The sequence below is a fragment of the Anas platyrhynchos genome, chromosome 5, assembly GCF_047663525.1.
Source record: "Anas platyrhynchos isolate ZD024472 breed Pekin duck chromosome 5, IASCAAS_PekinDuck_T2T, whole genome shotgun sequence".
Classification (NCBI taxonomy): Eukaryota; Metazoa; Chordata; class Aves; order Anseriformes; family Anatidae; genus Anas; species Anas platyrhynchos.
Window position 1 is genome coordinate 62,871,243 of NC_092591.1, and position 17,278 is coordinate 62,888,520.

Sequence of the window (17,278 nt, forward strand, 5' to 3'; positions counted from 1 at the left end):
TGGGTCTCTAACTTTATTCAGCTGTGGGAAACTTGGTTTTGCTCTCCAGTTAAAAGCAGGCTCTCCAGCGCACTTAGCAGTGACCTCTCCACAAGGGGCTAGTATCATTTCTTTAAATGCCCCTACACTAAAAATAGTCCTGCTTCCTAAACATGAATGTTTAGCAGTTCCAGGCATTCTGAGATCCTGCATACCACTATTTTTTTTTTTATTTTTTTTTTTTTTTTAAACTGGCCACATTTATTTAACCAGCAATTAAAAAAAGGAGGCCCAGCCGCCCCAGTGATTCTTCCCAGAGGGTCTTAGATGTTTATGAAACACAATGAAAACAATAAAGTGGATAAAATCGTGCTATTCCATCAAGCCCTTGGCAAGGCTTCCCAACCAAGAATGAATTGCCATGGTACATTACAGTCAACAGATTACACAATGGCTTGCAGGGTCACCAATAACAAGGGGTCACGCGCTCCTTTAGATGCTGCAGTATATGTTAAAAGTCAGTTGCCTACAGGGAAACTGCAAGGGTTTCTGGCAGCCGCGGCACAAAAACGCAGGATCAGAAAGGACAGGAGGTGCTTCTCCTTCCCAGCACTGGGAGAGGCAGTGGCTGTGCCGAGCAAGCTGAGGGGAAGTTCATCACCCCGAGGAGAGCAGAAGGACGCCAAGCCAAGCAGGATTCCCCTCTTTCTGCACACGAGGTGCAGGTGGGAGTTTGCCAGTCCCGCAGTACCACCCATACCATCACCCCTACCCCAAGGAGCTTCACCACCCGCTCAGGGGAAACCAGGGCCACTGCAGAAGGAAGATGGCAGCTCCCCATCAGTCTGGTGACTCCCAGGAGTGCACAGACTGCCACTGGTCCTAAAAGCATGTGCTTGGCTACATGCTTAGGTATCTTGCTAAAGTAATCATAACTGCTTAAAGGTGTTGGTTTTGCTTGGAACAACTGGTCTTAGAGCCGGAGGAAAACAAATGCCCAAAGGCACAGATCTTCTTCTCACCTGTCAGGCCGGTAACAGGTTTCTATTTTGCCACCTGCATAACCCAGTCACAAAAATTAACGTGAAATTTTGACATTCCTGAACACGCATGATTTTCTCAGATCTGATCTTAAATGTAAGATACTCACACCTCCTTTTGCTTTGTTAACTTATCCACGCACTGTATGGGCTTTTTTCACCTACTGAACACGTATCAATCACAAATCACCAAAACACCACCCAGTCCTAAAGGCTGCTTAACCCCACTCCAACCCACCCTACTCCGCACCAGCAGAGATCAGACGGCAACAATTTCACCCCTTGTTTCCCAAAAGTTTTGGTCACTCCAGGTGGCCTGTGCTGGATTGTGCAGCGCCTGGCTGAAGTTAAAGACCACCTGAATGACGTTAAGGACACTGAGAAGGAAAACCCATCACCCCAAATCAGTGCTACAGTGAAACGAGAGGGTAACAAACGCCGGGTGCCAGCCAGGACCGTCCTTGTGGCTTTACCCACCCAGCGCCCTGCTGAAGCAGCTCCCCCGGCTCCTCGCCTGGAGCTGCCCCGGGGACCCCGCAGCCTTGCACGGGAGCCCAGGCGGCTCCTCCCGCTCCCTTCAGCCTCTCACAGCCCCGCGGCTGCCCCTTCTCCCTTCAGACCGGAGCCCTGCCCGCCGGGGGCCGTGTCCCCAGCCCCCCCCCCGGCTCCCCCCGGCTCTTACCAGGCGCGCAGCGGGGCGCTCCCTCAGCCCGGGCGGCGGCTCGGAGCGGGCTGAGGAGGAGGAGGAGGAGGAGGAGGAGGAGGGAAGGGAGCGAGATGGGGATGGAGGGGGGGAGAGAGAGAAGTATGCGCAGGCAGGAAGTGGGGACGGGCAGATTAATGGGAAGCAGGCGGCCAACAAAGAGACCCGCTCCCACCGCACAGCGGCCGAGGGGAGGAGGAGGAGGAGGAGGAGGAGGATAAAGCCGGGGAAGGAGGGAAGCAAGGAAGGAAGGAGGGAGAGAGGGAGGGAGGGAAGGAAGAGCGAGCTTCCTGCGCCCAGCCCGGCTGCTGTCCCTGCAGAACAGGGGGAAGGCACCGAAACCTCGCAGCTGGCTGGACCGGGTGGCTTGGACCGGGTGGCTTGGAGGTCTCCTCCAACCCTAATTGTCTGTGGTTGTCTGATTCTCTCTGATTCTGTCTGATTTTGCACTCCTTGAGCGAAAGGCGAGCCCGCCTTCATTGCTCTGACTGAAACAGAACCAAAACGCCGCTCAGGCAAACGCCCCCCTGCACGGCGCTGCTTGCCCGCACCCTGCGCAGCGCGCTCAGCCCCAGCCATGAAACCACTCGGACACACCACCACCTTTACCAAATTTCACCTTTATTCCCCATTTACCACGCCCCCCCCACCCCCCCACCTCAGCTGCGGGCGTGGCCGCGGCGCCCCCTAGCGGCGGCGGCGGGGCCGCGTGGCGCAGGCGCGCACTGTGACGGCGGCATGGACGGGGCGCGGACGGCGGGAATGGCGCGCGCCGTGCTGGAGCGGGCGCGGCGGCGGCGGCGGGAAGAGGAGGCGCGGGAGCAGCGGGCGCGGGAGCCCCCGGCGCGCCTCAGCGCGGCCTTCGCGTCCCTGGGCGGGCTCCTGCGGCGCGCGGCGGCCGAGTGCGAGGTGCGGGGGGGGCGCAGGGCAACGCGCGGGGGGCGGGAAGTTTGCGGAGCGCTGCGGGGACTGCAGGTGGCAGCAGAGCTGCAGGGAAGGGAGCTGCACGTTGATGCACATTTAGCGAACGCAGCTCTCGCCTGAGAGGAGACTCAAGTTGTCAGCATGGCCGTGATGCTTCTCCATGTGATGTTCTCTGTTCCCGTTGCTGTCCAGGAGTACTACAGGTGTGTGCCGGCCTGGAGCTGCAACGAGCACGAAGTCAAACACATCTGCAGATACCACAGCAGACAAGCAGGGGAAGAAGAGTTCAAGCCCTCTAAAGAAGAGGTCAGTGGGAATCTGCTTTGCTTTAAATAAAGGTTATTCCTACACAATAATTCCTATTACAATCATTTCAGTCATTTTGTGCAGGGGAAAGCGTAACAGACCCCTCTCTCAGGGGCTACATTTGCATGCTATGAGGTTATCGTTACAAAGCAGCATCTTTTTCTTTCCAGAAAAATGCGTCCACAGTAGAATCCAGCCAAGCTACAACTCGCCCTCAGCGTGTAAGTTCGCAGAATACCTTGTTTTTAAATCGAGATACAGCATTTCCCGAGCATTTTGCATCCAGCTGGTTAAAACTTACAGTCAGGTGTGGAGATCTTGTGATGGCACAGATTAATCAGCAATAATCGTAATGCACGTATAGATGGGCAAAAGAATGGACAGAGCCTTACACAATTAATTGTAACCCAGATCATGACGTCCTGGCACATAACTGGTTAAATCTGTTTAATATTTTGGACTGATACAAAACGTCAGGACATTGTGAATAATCTTAGGCTGTTGCGGTTTGCATCAGCAGCAATAATCCAGCAGTCCTCCACTCTCACCTCATTTGTGCTCCCAACACATTCCCAACGCCGAAAAAAGGCAAGCAACACATGCGTGCAGCAGTTGCTTCTCCAGTTATGCTTGGCCCTGATACAGTCTTTCTGAAGACTCCTGTTTGCCCAGGAGAAGAAACCCTGATTTTTCCAAACCAAACACCTCACCAAATCAATTTGGGGAACTTCTAAGCCACAAAAGATGAGAAACACGGAAATCTATACCACAGCACAAATTGATGAGAGTATCCTGGTGTATAGATGACTTCCATGTTTATGTTCAAAATTGTTGAGGTTGACAGCTTTCAGTTTTCTGAGGGAGAAAGTATAGCATGGTGATTATTTCACAGAATCACAGAATTGTCTAGATTGGAAGAGACCTCAAGATCATTGAGTCCAACCTCTGACCTAACACTAACAAGTCCTCCACTAAACCATATCGCTAATTTTCCATTTCCATTGATTTAATCAATAGATTAAATACCTTGACATTCACTAATTTTTGTATTAATAGGAACATTTTGCAGTTTGGTCTGTGTGCTGCCTGTGCACTTTGAAAAAAGTTAATGTTTATGTAGCAGATTAAATATTTTCACCCAAATTCAAAATTTCTATTTTTATGGGAAATTCAAGATATCTAATGACATTTGTGTATTCTCCGCTCCCCACCCCTACAGACCAGGAAAGCTTCCAGAGACATCTACATTGAAGTTTCTCCTGGCACCTATTCTATCACAGCAACCTCCGAGGACATGGTGAAACAAACCCACGTGGTGGACGTCAGTGCGGGACAAAGTATTGATTTAACTTTTGTTCTATGACGTTCGCTGGCGATCATGGGAATAAAATACTAGGGTTTTTTTAAAGCATGTAATGAACTATGCATTACTTGTTCATGTTAGCACTTTAATAGTATCCTCTTCTTGAGGACTATATTTTTATGGCCTGTATATCTGTTTTCTACTTGATGCGGCTATATACAGCATACTTTGTACACTGATTTTATAAATATTTGCGCATTGCTTGCCTTAATTCCAATTATGTGACTGTGTAATTCCAGGCTCCTCCATTTTAAACAATTAAAGATACAATCAGTGGAATAAATACATACTTTAGTCTTTGTGGTGACAGTTTATATTACGGAATCACAGAATTTCTAGGTTGGAAGAGACCTCAAGATCATCGAGTCCAACCTCTGACCTAACACTAACAGTCCCCACTAAACCATATCACTAAGCTCTACATCTAAACAGATCAGATTCCACAGTTAGAATTAGTAGCGTGATTTGTACAGATCTGTTATCTTTCTGTAGCTGATGGTTTACACTGTTTCAGTTGTAAACTAGTTTCAGTTAATCTTGGAGGAGAATATCAAGTTCTGTGGCTTAAATGCCAAATCTCAGAATTTTGCTGTCTCTATCTTCATATCCTTTACTTTCTCTTCTGCTTTAATCCTGAAAAAAAATGTTTTTGGCTGTCAGCTTGTGTCGTTTCTCTATTCCTTCTGGCTTTCTACAAAGAGAATTTGCTATGCTGAATTCTTCTGGCTATCTCCAGAGGACTGTAGATAAATTGGAGGTTTAACAGACTCTTGCTTTGCATCTATTCAGGCTTTTCGTGCTAATAGTAGTTTACCTGATCTCTCCAGAACTGTAAAGATATCACATCCAAATAATTAGGGACTTAATATAATACAAGCCTAACCCTAAAGAATGAGAATGCTGAAATTCCATGTAGGCAGAAATAATTTTTCAGTTATTAAAATAATAGTTATCCATATTCTAGAGAGAAAGTGCTTAAATCAGAACTTTTATTTGCTCAATAAATGTAACACTGCTATAGTGTAAGCAGTTTACCTGAAATTTCAGCTCTTGAACTTATCAGCTGTACATTTATTTACTGGATTCTGATTTATCACGTCTCTCTCTGCTTTGTTGTAAGCAAGCTCTTTGCTGTTTTTTTCTCTGTCCTCTTCTGTATCATTGAGCTTGTCCCCTCCTGTGCAAGTTATTTTATGTTTATCATCACTCTGTCTTCTTTCTCACTCTTTTATATCTTTGTTTTCCTGATGCCACAAAACCTTCCTCCTGGAAGACAGAAAACAAATCCCTTGGTAGTCTATTTTTTAAAAAATAAGCAGCATCAGCGTGCCTGGAATAAAAGTATGCCATTATACTCTGTATTATCAAGTTGTGTCCACTATTGTGATTCATGCTGCTGGTTTGGAGCTAGAATGAAGCCGCTCTGGTTTCTTTCTGGTTTTACCAAAGGGCAAAGCATGTCACTACGGCACAAATAGGACATTTGACTAACACAGAGCATGTCGGTCTGGAGTTCTCTATTGGCATTAAAATTCCAAATTCCTAGGAAATTAATTACAAAAGTGTACAATGTGTGTATATTATGAATGTTTAAATAATAAAATATGAAAAATACAGTTAAGTAGTAGGCTTCCACTAAAAATGACTGCATAAAACATTGAGAAAACAAAATACATTCCAGTGTATCCTCTGCTCACTAAGACATGTCATTAACAGATTGATCTCCTCCTAATCATGCCAGTTTATTATGTTTAAATTACAGTAGCATTTAATTTAAGTACATTTTTTTAAGTCCTTAAGTATTTTTATTAAGTACATAAGTATTTTTTTTTTAACTTTTTTGAGTACATTTTATTTCTGATTATTTGTACCAATGGTGCTCATGTGCAGAGCAGTGTTTCTGTTCATCCTGCCATTTCTTCACCTTCCCCTTCTTCCTGAAAGCTTTTTTATTCCTCTTCTCTGCCTGCATTGTTTGTTATTCATGTCCTAACTGATTTTTTTCCAAGTTTTTCTAAAGCAGGAGGGGACCACTGTAGAAAGAAACCAAGCCTAAAAAGAAGACTGTTGGTCCTTTGTCCCTTTGTCTTAGTTGTGAAGGTCAGAACTGTCCATTTTCAGGGACACTCCCATCAGCTGGGGCAACACGGAACATGTCCACAACAGAGATGGCTCTGGAATCCAGCTTGCCCTTTGTACCTGTGCTGCTGCAGCTGGTGATTTCTGGGGGGAGTAAAATTGTATCTTAGCCTCATGAACAGTGAAACCAGAACTGAAGCTCTGAACATTCATTTAAGAAGAGAGGGAAACATACTTCACTAACCATGAAAGAATTCTTTCAGATTACCTGTTCAGGTTAAGGAACATGTTAGCATCAAAAAAGTCATAGGAAAATGCTGGGGAAGAAACTCAACGAGAGGTATCTGTGCTTCCACATGAGATTCAGTGTTCTGGTAGTTTTCCATTAGACAAGTTACCAAAAGAAGAGCAAGCGTGCAAGAGGAGGGAGAAGAAATGTTGCATAGGAGGGAATTTTGGATCAGAGGCTGATATGCAAAACATACGATCCTTATTATCAACCACAGGCTAAGTGACTGCCCATACGAAGGGGGCACAGAGCACACTGGTTATTTCCCTCCTGCTGCTTCTTCCCTTTAAGGGTGTTAAAAAGTACCTGCATTGCTGGGTTGGGACTTGCATTGGCTCCTCTTCCAGTACTTCCACTTGGGTCCTGCAGATTCGTCTAACCTGGGCTTCTGATGATGGCTGGAGTCTGTGTTAACAACACTGTTCACAACATCACTCTTAGCAGGGAACGACTCCAGATCACGCTCTGAATCGGAAGGGCAAGAAGCTGCCACAGCTGCTGATTCTCCTTGTTTCCCACCTTCCAGTTCTAAAACATGTGGAAAGGATTTGCTGCTGGGCTCCACCTCATCAGGTTTTCTCTGAAAGACCAGAGACCTGGGTGGAAGAGGCCACCAGGCATCAGAACAGGGACGGCAGCAGCAGATGCACCTGACACAGGCTGATGTACAACCACAATGATAGGGGAAAAGTGGCCAGCAGGGTGGGCAGAGCAAGCTGTGCTTAGCAAAACCATGCACAGCACAAACAGAAATCAGGGCTGTTTTAGGACTGCAGGAAAAAACACAACAACTAGTGTCAGGACTTGCTCTGGGCCTTAACCCGCTGCTGAAGGGCATGTGGATCATCTCCACGATTCTCCCACACAGGCTAGGAGGGATCCACAGAGCTACACCTAGAGGGAGTTTCACTTTCTTGTCATTCCAGAACCGGACCGTAATTTCTTCATCTTCTGAGGCTGTTGAGAGAAAAGGCAAGCGGCCGTAAGCAGCTGTTCTGCCTAGGCTGCACACACACAGCTCAGGCTTTGCAGCTTTATGCAGGCTTTCTCCTCATGCCAGTGGCAGGACCAACCATCGCCCCTTACTGTGACAACTCATCGTGACTTTGTGGCATGTAGAGTGGGCAGCTGGGGGCACCTTCAGCATGGCAAGGGGCCTGACTGCATCTTTCCTTCCAGTTTTCCATCAAAGGAGCAGGTAAATGTTGGCTGAGTTACCTTCGTTGTCGCTGCCAAAGAGAGCAGTAACACCCTGAGGACATTTTACCAGCATTTTGAGAAGTCAGCAGAGCCTGTCAGACATGGGAGAACGGCCGAGCTGTTGAAATGCCATGCTTGGGTGATAAGATCACCCTCAGGATGTACCACTCAGCGCAGGCACGAGCACTCTAGCACAGATGGATGCTTCCTGAGGGTTACCACATTTAGATCTCTCAGGAAAATGCCATTGTCCTTCACACAACAGACACAGCCTCGTCTGAGCATACAGGAAATAACCCATCAGTGGATACGGAAGGTGACATTTTTATGGGTCACAACCTCCTTCGGGTCAGAGCGGCGAGGTTACGTACAGATCCCAGCAGCTCCATCACCTCCTGGAAGCCGTAAGCAGTGCTAAACTACGGCGTGCGCTCAGTTCTCTGTCAGTAGCACCACAACAGAGTTTATCCCAACAGTCTCGCCCGTGTTCCCAAGCAAGATAAGGGCAGAATCTTTCTTACCTCGTAAGGGGTCCCTCGTCTCAATGCCCGTGAGGACAGTTCCTGGGCCATACCTCCCCGTATCTGCTTCCCAAGGCGCCAGCACTTTGTCTCCAGGGAGTAAGGAGTGCTTCATACCATTTGTGTACTCCAGGATGTCATCCTTCACTGTTTTTTGCAGGCAGACTGGAGGCCTTCCTTGTGACCGAAATGGCTCAGCAAACTCTACCAGGAACACTCCTCTTTCATTCTGTTAGCAGGAACAAAACAGTTCCTCTGAAACACACACCGAGATGCGTCAGGTCACACAACCTGCGTCAGCAGCCTTCCTGTGGCTGTGTGGCTGGGTCGGAGCACCAAGCAAGCCTGAACTTGGGCATGGTTTTAATTCTGAATTTAGACAGACACAGAAAGTGCCGGGAGGCTCACTAGAAAGCAGGCTGAGCGAAGCACATGTACAGATTCACCGCAGCTAGGACCTGTATCCCATCCCTGCCAAAAATCCTATGGAGGCAGAGCACAACTGGGTTTGACAAACCACACTCTGCACACACCAGGGCTAGAGAAGCTGCTCAGACCTGCTCCTCATGCACGCCTAAGTTATATCCATTAACTCACTGCTTCTTTGGGAAGTTGTTGGAAATTTTGATTTTCTTGTTGGCTAAGGCCTGTCAAGACACTTTCCACCAACAACGAAAGGAGGCACTTCCTTGTTCTTGAGACAGAACAGACATTTTTCTGTTCCGTTTGAAATGCTACCAAATGAAGCAAAGCTTTCACCAGCGTTTCTGGACAGACACCGTGCCACGGGTCTGTAGCTGCCTCACGCTGGCAGTGTGTACACAACACGCCAACGCTTTTCCTGCGCTGTTGATGGTTCTGTGTCTACACACAACAGCAACCTTCCCAGAAAGAAAACACTGTTCGGAATAAACCTTGGGTTTAAAGGCAAAGATCTTGTAACTGAGCTCAGCAGGTAGGAAGGGGAACAGCACCACATCCAACCCCTACGGTACCCTTGGCGTTACAGCAACACGACTTGTACAAAAGTGGGTGGGCACCCATCTTCTGTACAAGATGATGATCCCTAGCCCAAGTCTGATCACTTTTAGAAACAGGCTTGGATGCTGAGTAGCACGAGGAGCTGATCACCATCAATATTACTGATGTCTGAGGCAGTAATGCATGCAAAATGCTCAGCCAGCACACCACGAAAGCAGCAGATGAGGACAGCCTGGAATCGTGCATACTAGGAGCTTTAGGGATCAGCATAACCATGAGCATAAGCTGATCTTGTCATTTGCTCTCTAATTCACGCAGCAGCTGAGATGGAATGAGATGGCTCCCCAAAACTCAGGTGCTGTGCAAAGATCGGTCCTTGCCACACGCAGAGGGGCGTGCTGCAGTCACACTGACTTCCCCCAACTCGGCAGCAGATGACCCAGCTGCCTCCTGCAGGTGAACAGATTTGACTCTGACAACACACACCCGATTACACACACCCACATGACTGCAGCTGTCACTCACCTCTATCTCCTCTTTCACAGTACCACGATAATAAAATCCATCACGTTCCCTCCTCACCAGAACAGGGACATTCTTCTCTAAGCCCCCTGATCTCCCTGATACGCTCAGCATCCTCCACGCCGGGCCAGGGGATGGGAGGCAGTGGTTAATCCACTGGCACCTTGAATAAAAGAAAAATGGGCCAGCAGTAAGAAAACAGCTACTGTAGGTCAGGAAAAAGAAATCTTGTAAGAACCGGATCACTGCACCTCATTTTATAACACTCCCGCAGGTCCAGTAGTGTGGAAGGAAACAGAAAACTTGCCTGTGCTGGGAAAAACCCTCACTCTTGGAAAAAAAAAAAAAAGTGCCTGACCTACCCAATTCTCTTTGATTTGGGATCTAGCAATATGCTGGAATCCTAGGCTAGAAGAACCTCCACCGGCAGCTTTGCTGTTTGCACAGCAAGTCAATACAACTCTTAAGATCAGGCAAGAGAAAGGATGCATCTCCAGTGGAGGACACAGTTCAGATGTACTCAAGAGCACTGTAGCTGATGGTTTGTCCTGGGGAGTCCAAGAAACAACAGAAAAAGCAGAAAAGTAATTCTGCTGGTTGATGCCAGATTGAAGTTCAAAGCAGGAAAAATAATTCCCTGTCACGAAGCATTGGATCCATTTCACAGAAGACCACTGCTAGTGCAAAATGCTTTTATTTACCCAAATAAAAGTCTGTTTCTTTGATAGCAGTTTTACTCCAAGCTTTGCTTTCCGAAATCTCGCAGAGTAGCAAATCATTTCAGTTAATACCATCTAGAGACTGCCAGCACAAGGGAGGGGAAAACACAAATGACGGTGAAGTTGCTGATTTATTAACCTGACACATTCCAACGTGCTTAAAGATCACAACAAAAGAACAAACCATAGACTGAAACAAGAGCTTAATTTTACCTCTGGGGGGCAGGGGGCTTGGTGACCCAGGTAGGATGTGCTGCAAAAGAGCTCCTACAGCAGTGGCTGACAGGAGGGATGGCACTGAAGCACGGGAATTTGTCCAGAGCTGGCATCCCACTGCAATATCTGCGATCCATAGGCTGGAACCCTTCTGGATGAGCCACTGGTGGAAAAGCAGCTACCTGCAAGACTAAATCATGATCTGTTGGTAGCCGAGAAGAAACAATATATTTGCATTTTCCAACCCCAAGCAAACACTTGCTGGCATGCACTAAGTACTCAGTAACTTTTATGAATTATTATCACACAAAAAAAAAAAAAAAATGAATTCAAATATCTGGTCTGGTATTTGATCAGATGAACCCTTATTACTGAGCTCCGTGACATTTAGTCACCCATCAAACCCCTACCCAATAAAAGGGGCACAAACATCCAGGGGAACTAGAAATGCTGTGAAAATGGCAAGGAAAACAATGCCCTCGCCCACCTCCAGCTTTTGTTCCCCTCTGTCATTTGGCTGTTTGCTTACACCTACACCCTCCTTTAAAGCTTCCTTGTGCACAGAGGCAGCCAAACCTTCCCAAGCTAAAACAGAAACTGCAGCTGAAGCTCACATAGCCAAGCAGACGTGACAGCTTTTGAATGTAATGCTCAAATACAGTTGCCTGTTACTTGTTTTATTTATAGTGATGTATGAAGAGGAAATATTTTGATCTTTCAGCCGTCCTGTCATGTTTTATAACAGTAGGATTATGGCTTGCCATGAGGAAGAATGAGATGCTGAGATGTGACAAGTGATAACTATTCAGAGGCTGTCACAGGAAGATACATGACGTGATGCTCTCTGATAATCTGAGATTTATTAGACAAGGTTCGTTTTTGTTTTTTTTTTTTGGCTTAGAAACTTTCAGCATGCTGAGGGTAAAATCTGCAACGGAAAGTCAGGGATATGTAAACTTCGAGTGGCTAATTTCCCTTATAAAATACAGTTCAGGCTTTCATGTTAGGCACTTAGAAAAATATTTGAATGTTATTGAGAGAGATACGAACACAGAATGCTTGTTGTGAGTTTCTGCACTCTTATTATGTATCATTTCAAAACCTGCACAAAGACAATTAACTGCTGCAAAATGGGTCTCTATGAAAGCAAATCTACACGTTATACTCACATATTTCACTCACGACTACACAAACTTCCCTACTGTAAGCCAAAGCCAACTGGAGTCAGTAACATTTTCCAAAGAAACACAAATACCACTTCTACCTTAAAGCCCATTGTAACGCTTCTCAGAGCTGTCACTGCGGAGGAGAACCAGGTCCCCCATTTATGTACAAAACAGGGCTCTGACAAAGGCAATTGTGTTGTGTTCTGTGAGATCCCCTGGACAGTTCCAGGAACTTGAACCCGGCAGCGTTTCAAGCTTACCAGCTACTGATAACACAACCGTGGCAATTTGAATTTAGTCCCGATGCACAAACCTTGCCCTTTTCCCCGGTCGATGCACGAAACATTTGCTGCCAGCGTTTTCCAGTTGCTAAGAAGGTTGCCAGCACCGTTACCACCAGGAACTGACGTGCTGACCTGACCAGCTAAAAACAGCCGCAACCCAGCTACAGAGCTAACCATTTGTCTGCCACTTACTTGCTCGACTTTGTACTCATAAACGCAGTTCTGCTGATCTAGATACTGCGATGAAAGACTGCGGGGGCAGAGAAGGGATTATAAAAGGGCAAAGTGTCCTCCAGTCCTTTTGTGTACCATTATATGGCCAAAAAGTATCACATCATACAAAGCTACAGGTCAGATTCAGAGAAACCACCACAGGATATGACAAATATACTGGTTTGAAATGAGGATAGAAAGGCTGAAATTGAGACAAACTGAGATAAAATCACTTTAAAAACCCTTTCCTTTTCACAGTTAAGGGGAAGAATTTGTGAATTCTCCCCAGTTCCTGCAAAGCACACACCAAAAAACGCCAAAGTATGATGCAGAAATCTTCCTGCTCGTCTCCACTGTGATCCCTAACCTTTGTTTTCTCCTTAAGAAACATTAACACCTTGTGTATTTCCCACCATGCTCCACAGAGACATAATTAATTGCGTTTAGTAGGCATTTTTCAATTCGCTGCTATTAAAACATGAGAACAGAGGAGATGACTGCAATTAAGGGCAAGGATACTGACAGCACTTACCACGTCTGTAGCCCTTTTCTCTATGTTCTGCTGAACCCACAGACGAACTGCTCTCATGCTGCCAGCTGAATCGTTAGCATCAATACAACTGACTGATGTACAGCAAATGTTAACAACACTTTGCTAATTACAAGATAATCACCATCTTCACATAAATCTGTTCTGGACCAATTAGTTGAAACCACCAAATAATACAGAGAAAGAGACCAGGGGACAGGGAAAGACTGAGTTATTCTTTTAAAGTAAGTTATCCTTTCCAATGGCTCCTAACAATGTTCCTGGGAACCTTTAAAAGGGCCTACTTGCATTGTAACAGAAACACTAGCAATTAGAGCAAAATTCTTTCAAGGTGCCTGAGAGAGCAAACCAGTAACATCACAGAAAATGAAAGGAATCTCAGTCTCATCAGCGGAAAGATTTTATTTTATTTTAAAGCATGCAGTCTGTGACAGTACATACTGTTACTTCACATGCGTATTTTTGGATTGGTAACAATTTAGATGTGATTTCCAATTCCCATGAATTATCTCAGGCCATTCAGATGAGATTTTTCAAGTCTGAGTGCTGTTAGTGTCTACAACATTACCACTCCTTTCTGTGGGTTGATACTGATGTGTATTACGGTCTGTTCCTACATGCTCCAGGAACGTTCATTTTATTAACAATTATAGTAGCTATCAGGTCCACGACAGGGTATCTTTTGCTTGGTTAGGGACAGTTTAGATAGTCTCCAAACACTGGTTTTATTTGTTAATTGTTTTAGGCGCTTGACTTGGCTCGATGACATTCTTTTCTGCCGCCACAGCGTCACTGTACAGAACAGACTGCAGGTAGCTAATGTATTTTATTGCAGCACGGAGCGTCTCGACTTTGCTAAGCCGTTTCTCTATGTATTCCTTAGGCAGGTGATGCCTCAGTTTAGCATAACCTTCATTGACACATTTAACCCTCTGTCTTTCCCTCTCATTCCTCTTTCTGATGAACGCTGGCCCATAGGAGTACTCACTTCTGCTGTAACTGGAATGGGGCACTTGGTAGGAAAAGCCGCAGGGCTCGCTGTAGAAGTTCTCCGTGATGAGATGCTCAGACATGAAAGGGAAGAAGGACAAATCTTCAGAGCCAGCGACCTGGTTTGGTGTTTCTGGGTACACACGAAATGTGACCAATGGGTCTGCACAGAAAGGCCTAGCGAGCTGTATGCACTGAGTGTCAGCACAGATGGCCAACTTGTCCATGACGTTACAGTAGCTTTTGCCATCCATCAGGTTCTGCATTTAACCTGGAAATGCATAATTACACAACGGTTTAAACAACTCATACTGAACAAGAGAAGAAACTACTCACCTGGACTTACCATCACTTAGTAACTTTAAGAATTTAAGGAAAAAAGGCCACTTCCTAAAGGACACAGCAAACAGTCTCCTTTCCTCTCAGCTTCAGAAATCAAGACCTACCTTTATGAACCCCATATAAGTGTGGCTTGCTTCAAATCCACCAAAACTTGTATCTTTACAGACAACAGACAAACCAGGCCAACACTGAAGGTATTCTCTCCACCCAATCCTCCTTTAAAAAGTTCTGTTGATAATTCCTGTAGCAGACTCCCCACCCATACCAAAAAGCTTTCACAGACAAAATATTTTTCTTCTCCATTCAGTTGATGTCTCACTCTCTGTATTATCATGACTAGATACAAAACTTATCAGGGAAGGAGGGATCTCAATCTTAATTTTGTGTGTCATGTATTAAATCTACTCTTCATAAAAGTTTTAGAGTAAGTTTAGAGATTTATTATGATCCATCCTCACTGACTGCAAGCAGTACTTGCAAACACAAAACCCATCCAAAAATGCTTCTTATTTGCCATCCTCTTCCTCACCTATATATGGCTTTCTGAAACACTTAGGTTCTATTACACTCTCTATAACAGGAAAAGCACATGAACATGAACTAGGTTACTAGAAACACTGAGATTCCACTACTCACAAAAACCTTGCAAAGCTTCCAATGCTCAGACAGCAGTTCTGGAACATTATTTGGACTCTCTTCATCCTTCACAAGGATACAGAGATATTTTAATGTTTTCTAATAATTTCACACCTGCCATGTTTAATTGGGAATTTTTGCTCATGAACCTATTCTAACAACATACTCCATCAAAACACATCTGTATTCAGTGTCCTCTGGTTTTCTAATGAAAATGGATCTCACTACAGAAACCCTGTGAGTTAAGAATTCATTTATAGCATGCTGTTAGACAAGACAGAAAGTCACGTGCATCTTGAACAGGTATTTCTGTAGGTAAGCTGACAGCATGCACAGATTCATTTTAAATTAATAAACGTGCTGAAAGATCACAGATGAATATATACACTCATTATAAAACAAAAGTAGTCGACAGTCATCTTTCTTTTTCCTAACAAGTTGAATTACTCTTAAAATTTTGTACTGCAGCAACCTAAAAACATTGGCAGAATGAAAAAGCCTGTTACATCACAAAAAAATGTTTATAGCAAAACAACTATACAGCAAGAACACAAAATCAACACAGCCCCTCAAGATGAGATACTTTCAGCATTTATTGCTTAGTAATGACACTTGTACTGTACAATAGCATTAAATATAAAAGTTATCTGTTGCCTTACTGTCTGCACGTAGGGCAAAATTCATCTTCCAATTAGACTAGAGACTCACCAATCTTCAGATGAAAGTAAAATCCAAGGAAACAAGATGTGCTGATTTTAAGACTGATGAATAATACCTGAAAATACCTGAATATTAAAAAAAAAAAAAAAGTTAACGTTCCAGTTTTCTTCTATCTTAATGTAATAAGTGATCATACTAAACACCGCTCATTAGAAGGCTACAGAAGCACTGCTACTGACTAGCTGACAGAAGTGCTTTACAGAAACACTGAAATTCAGGGAAGACCTGTTGCTACATACAGCAATATGCAAGTCTCTTACCTGAACTACGAAGCTTGTTCCGCTGGGTCGATGACTCCTGCAATTTATAGCCAATTGACAACATGCAAAATAGCTTACAGTTAGATCTGCTCATTTCTGGTTTGTCTTTTCCACCCACACCGTAGCTATGATGACAACAAGACTTGGCATTAGGGACTAGGAATTTTGAAACTGTATTGAACAAAACAGGATCACTTGAAAAAGACAGGAGTGTACTTTGTTTACTCCCTATATGCACACTGTTGCAGTTTACTAAAGTAGCATTTTCATTTATTGGACTATCACACATTACTGTCCAATTAGAACAATCAGCTAGAATTTAGTTAATGTCCAATTAGAACAATCAGCTAGAATTTAGTTAAATACTTACCATTACAACGGACACAGCAATTTCAGTAAGAGTATGGATTAAACTAATATTACATTTTATGGTCATCTCACAAGATCTGCTTTACTTCAAGTACTTTTAAATACACTTCTGCTTTTCTATCTCAAGCCCTCAACACTAAGCCCAAGTATCAGCCCTTATTCCCACATCTTTATGCTTTCTGGGGAAAGAAACTGCTCAGATACCCTCTTGGGGGTTAAAAGGGAGGAGCAATGCGCTGCACTAGCCTTTGTTCTTACTCTCTAGGCAAAAACCAGGAGTCAGGAAGCCCAAAGATGTTTCACAGCACCTTTGCCTACAGCCCTTTCAAATGGGTATTACCTCATATTAACTTCACTAAGATTTTGATACTTAATACAAATATCACATTTTAGCTAGAATGTCAATGCATAAACACGCATTTTCTTAGCTTCCACTTCCAGTTCATAAAACAAATACTTATTTAGAAGAAATTTTTGATGAATTTGTCTCCAGATTAGAAGTAAGAACACAGTTAGCTTAACACCCTCAAATTTAACCTTCACTATACCTGCAATTTTGGGAAATTCCCTTAGTGAATCTGCCAAAGAGCTGTAGTCAATGCAAATGTTGTTACAGAGCAGTTACATTTCTACCCTTAAGTAACATATACAAGTACAGTCTATTTTTCATGCTACTCTGTCCCCATGTCTGTCAATCAAGAAAGCCAAAACTGTACAGTATTGTACATATGTAACAGTATTCCATGTTACCATTTCCTTCAACACTGGAAATGAAAATTGTTACAATACAATAGCATAACTACACATGCCTAGCTAAAATTGAGCCAGGCATTAAAAATTTTTTTCAATTAGCAATTTGGTGAGCCACTTCCCTTATCCAAGCACTGAACGATTTTATATTTCTAC

General features: G+C 44.5%; 3 protein-coding genes across 5 annotated transcripts in view; 1 reads left to right on the forward strand and 2 right to left on the reverse strand.

Moving 5' to 3' along the window:
- Positions 1 to 2,182, reverse strand: part of DENND2B (DENN domain containing 2B) — a 155,082-nt gene extending 152,900 nt beyond the window's left edge. For 2 of the 3 annotated variants that reach the window (XM_038180500.2, XM_072039361.1), the window contains exon 1: positions 1,702 to 2,178. The gene's annotated coding sequence lies outside the window, so the exon portion shown is untranslated. Of the gene's footprint in view, positions 1 to 1,701 lie in introns of all 3 variants that reach the window. The other variant, XM_038180497.2, reaches the window with a different exon arrangement.
- A 214-nt stretch (positions 2,183 to 2,396) lies between these two features.
- On the forward strand, positions 2,397 to 4,602 carry AKIP1 (A-kinase interacting protein 1). Its single transcript, XM_038180502.2, has 4 exons — positions 2,397 to 2,631; positions 2,839 to 2,952; positions 3,123 to 3,173; positions 4,172 to 4,602. Exons 1-4 carry the CDS (start codon positions 2,461 to 2,463, stop codon positions 4,313 to 4,315), a joined length of 480 nt encoding a protein of 159 aa, XP_038036430.2. The 5' UTR covers positions 2,397 to 2,460; the 3' UTR covers positions 4,316 to 4,602.
- Positions 4,603 to 5,287: 685 nt separating this feature from the next.
- C5H11orf16 (chromosome 5 C11orf16 homolog) lies at positions 5,288 to 17,231 on the reverse strand. The gene is given in 9 exon segments (XM_072039362.1): positions 5,288 to 6,538; positions 6,990 to 7,043; positions 7,045 to 7,640; positions 8,405 to 8,633; positions 9,911 to 10,070; positions 10,840 to 11,032; positions 14,044 to 14,316; positions 15,732 to 15,808; positions 16,004 to 17,231. Coding segments are annotated over 7 exon segments (1,635 nt in total). The 5' UTR covers positions 14,312 to 14,316; positions 15,732 to 15,808; positions 16,004 to 17,231; the 3' UTR covers positions 5,288 to 6,403.
- Between the last annotated feature and the right edge of the window lie 47 nt (positions 17,232 to 17,278).

Excerpts from the sequence above, each read along its gene's own strand:
- AKIP1 (XM_038180502.2), top strand. The coding sequence starts at position 2,461 with ATGGACGGGGCGCGGACGGCGGGAATGGCGCGCGCCGTGCTGGAGCGG. Across the intron at positions 2,953-3,122 it reads TCAAGCCCTCTAAAGAAGAG|AAAAATGCGTCCACAGTAGA; the intron begins GTCAGTGGGAAT and ends TTTTCTTTCCAG. Across the intron at positions 3,174-4,171 it reads CTACAACTCGCCCTCAGCGT|ACCAGGAAAGCTTCCAGAGA; the intron begins GTAAGTTCGCAG and ends CCACCCCTACAG.